The sequence below is a fragment of the Octopus bimaculoides genome, chromosome 7 (assembly GCF_001194135.2).
Source record: "Octopus bimaculoides isolate UCB-OBI-ISO-001 chromosome 7, ASM119413v2, whole genome shotgun sequence".
NCBI classification, from domain to species: Eukaryota; Metazoa; Mollusca; class Cephalopoda; order Octopoda; family Octopodidae; genus Octopus; species Octopus bimaculoides.
In genome coordinates this window covers 80,708,984-80,712,611 of record NC_068987.1, presented here as the reverse complement: position 1 = coordinate 80,712,611, position 3,628 = coordinate 80,708,984, and the positions used below count along the sequence as shown (strand labels likewise).

Here is a 3,628-nt window from a genome sequence, read left to right as displayed (position 1 = left end):
CATAACACACACACACATAACACACTCTCACCAAATTCACTGTGCCTACATCTGAAGTAGTTATTATTATCATTATTAATATTGCTATTATTATGAATAAGGTGGTGAACTGGCAAAATCATTAGCTTGTGGGTATTTTGCCTGTCGTTACATTCTGAGTTCAAATTCCACCGAGGTCAACTTTGCTTTTCATCCTTTTGGGGGTCAGTGAATTAAGTACCAGTGTAACACTGGGGTTCATGTAATTGACTAGCCCCCTCCCACCAAACTTCAGGCCCTGTGCCTATCGTAGAATGGATTATTATTATTATGAATATTATTATTAAGGTGGCGAGCTGGCAGAACGAGTCGCATGCCAGGCAAAAGGCTTAGTGACATTTTGTTCGTCTTTATGCTCTGAGTTCAAATTCCACCGGGGTCGACTTTGCCTTTCATCGTTTTTGGGGTCGATAAATGAAGTACCAGTCAAGTATTGGAGTCAGTATATTGACTTTACCCTTCCCTCAAAAACTACTGGTTTTCTGCTACAAACTTGAAAGGATTATCATCATCATCTTCATCATTATGTAAGGCTGCAAGCTGGCCAAATCGTTACCATAATGGACAGCTCAGTGGTATTGCTACTGACTTTACTTTTGAGTTCAAATTCCACTAATGTTGACTAGTTGACTACCTTTCATCTTTTTGGGGGGTCAATAAAATAAACAAATCATATTTTATGTATCAATATCAGGTGCAGGAGTGGCTGTGTGGTAAGTAGCTTGCTTACCAACCACGTGGTTCCGGGTTCAGTCCCACTGCGTGGCACCTTGGGCAAGTGTCTTCTACTATAGCCTCAGGCCGACGAAAGCCTTGTGAGTGGATTTGGTAGACGGAAACTGAAAGAAGCCCGTCATATATATGTGTGTGTGTGTGTGTATATATATATATATATATATATATATATATATATGTAACTTAGCGCTTCGGCTAAAGAGACCAATAGAATAAGTACTAGGCTTACACTGAATAAGTCCTGGGGTCGATTTTCTCAACTAAAAGGCGGTGCTCCAGCATGGCCACAGTCAAATGACTGAAACAAGTAAAAGAGTAAAAGAGTATCAGTCATACTGGTGGATTACCAATGATATTTAAAATTTAGTTTTTGAGCTGACATGATCACTCAACCTGCAAGAGATAGCAGTCAAATCTCCATTATATCATATCCTATCACTTTATAGAAATGGAAGATACATTTGATATTGTGGTTTGGTGTTAGGAAGGGCATCCAGCTGTAAAAATCCTGCCAAAACAGTCACAGAAGTCTGGTGCATGCTTTGGCCTGGTCAGCTCTTGTGGTACCACCCTACCCATGCTAGCATGGAACACAGACATTAAATGATGATGATGTTCTAAACACACCATGTCCAGAAAATAGATATGGACACAGTCACAAAGACACTAATGTAGAAATAATCAACTGCTAATCAACAGCAATCATTTATTAATGGTAATGAAGGAAAAAGCCTCCAGGTGGTCACTTGGGCAGTTAGAAATAAGTCAAATCTCCTTCATATGTGTATAAAAAAAGAGAAATCCCTTACTTGTAAAACAGTTAAGGGCTGGTGATAGGAGGAGCATATGGCTGGAAAAGAGTACCTCAGTAATATACGATGATGATAATGATGATGATATTGAAGTATTAAGGAAAAAAATGGTTCATTTTCCATTTTCAGAATGTATTTGAAATAATAGCCATTTATTCATTTTATTTTGTTTATTTCCAGGACCTGTCTTTATGCTCAAAATGTTCTTCTCCACTCAAAAACGATTCTAAAGTTGTTTCTTTCTGTGAAAGTGATCAGTCCTATGAAATGTATTATCGATGCTGTACTAACACAAACCGTTCTATTGTATATGGGTGAGTAATCTGAATTTTTTATCAGACTTTTAGCAAACTAACATCTTCGATAAGGTCAGTTTGATAGTCATGTCCTTCATTCTTTTGACAAAGTACAAAACTGAATATTTTGTATGTATGGGGCCATAATCAATTAAGTAAATACGATTTAGGCTGTAAGAAAAATCTACCTCATCAAATTTTGCCTGGCCCATACAAGCAAGGGCCTTGTTTCAGGAGGGTACCAGGGGATAAGTGCCCCCCCCCTCATTTTTTCAGGAACTGGGAACAAACCATCTTTCGTCCCCACTACTTTTTCCCAATTAAAAAACAAAGTACCACCGTCAATCTAGGTGGCATACCGCCTTGTGTCAAACTGGTGCAGGAGGAGCTAAAAAATCTAAGCAGTGAAGAAAAATTTCAGAAGCTGTTCAATACAGCAGAAAAAATGATTTATCAACTCAATATTTCTCCTTTGGAGCTACCCAGGTAACGAAAAGTTCCTAAAAGATACCAGGAAGGAAATGTATTAAAATATCAACACTGCACTGTTTTGGATCATTACAGAGTGCAGTATTTGTAGGTAGAGCATACTGCAGTGGAGGTGCAGTGGCCCAGTGGTTAGGGCAGCGGACTTGCGGTTGGAGGATTGCGGTTTCGATTCCCAGACTGGGCGTTGTGAGTGTTTATTGAGCGAAAACACCTAAGCTCCACGAGGCTCCGGCAGGGGGTGGTGGCGAACCCTGTTGTACTCTTTCGCCCCAACTTTCTCTCACTCTTTCTTCCTGCTTCTTGAGTAACGCTGCGATGGACTGGTGTCCCGTCCAGCTGGGGGGAACACATACGACATAGAAACCGGGAAACCGGGCCCATGAGCCTGGCTAGGCTTTGAAAGGGCGAAGAAAGAAAGAAAGCATACTGCAGTAGCAAATTTGGAAGAGTATTTTTTCACAGGATTTAGCAGATTATGAAAAACTGAGCAATATTTTACTCAATGGAAATTTTTGTGCTGAAGTGATCATGCAGCATCCGGAGCTTGATGAATTTTCTTTAAGGAATGAAATACTTTTTTACAGAAATCATCGTAGTGGATCATCTCTCGAGGGTCATCGTAAAATATTCAGTGAAATGCAACCAGAAGTCTGTCACATGTTTCGAAATGTGGAGCGATTGCTCAGGCTACTTGTTTCCAATCAGTTCTTGTGAAGCTGAAAGATCTTTTAGCACTCAGCAGAGGCTCAGAACTTGGTTGTGATTGACCATGGCTCAGCAAAGGTTGAATCATATTCTAATATGCCATGTTTGTAGAAATGGCTTGAAAAACCCATGCTAGCATGGAAAGCGGACGTTAAATGATGATGATAACGATGATGTTGATGATATAATTTAGTTGGTGGACTCCCAGTACTACTTTTATAGTATTTAGTCACAGCTCATTAGGCTCTGATTTCAAATCCCACTGCAATCAATTTTAAATTTAGAACCAGTGAAATAAATTCTGGTGTTGAGATAATTGTTAAACCCTTCTCTGAATGTCAAGAAATATATATTTCTGGCATTTAGAAACATTATGTGTTTCTGAATAACATGGTTTTGGTTTCAGTTTCGTTGGACAGCACCCTTAGGCAACTGTCTTCTAATGTATTGCCAGTCAGACCATTGCCCTCTGAGTGAATTTTTTAGATGGAAACCGTGTGTAACGCTACCACCACCACCACCACCACCACCACTCACAAACATCATTATATT

The 3,628-nt window shown here is 39.6% G+C and overlaps 1 protein-coding gene across 1 annotated transcript in view; it reads left to right on the top strand.

Moving 5' to 3' along the window:
- LOC106871933 (all-trans retinoic acid-induced differentiation factor) overlaps positions 1 to 3,628 on the top strand; it is a 14,328-nt gene that overhangs the window by 8,627 nt on the left and 2,073 nt on the right. Inside the window, exon 2 of the mRNA XM_014918695.2 lies at positions 1,767 to 1,900. Coding sequence (XP_014774181.1) covers positions 1,767 to 1,900 — 134 coding nt within the window. The remainder of the gene's footprint in view (positions 1 to 1,766; positions 1,901 to 3,628) is intronic.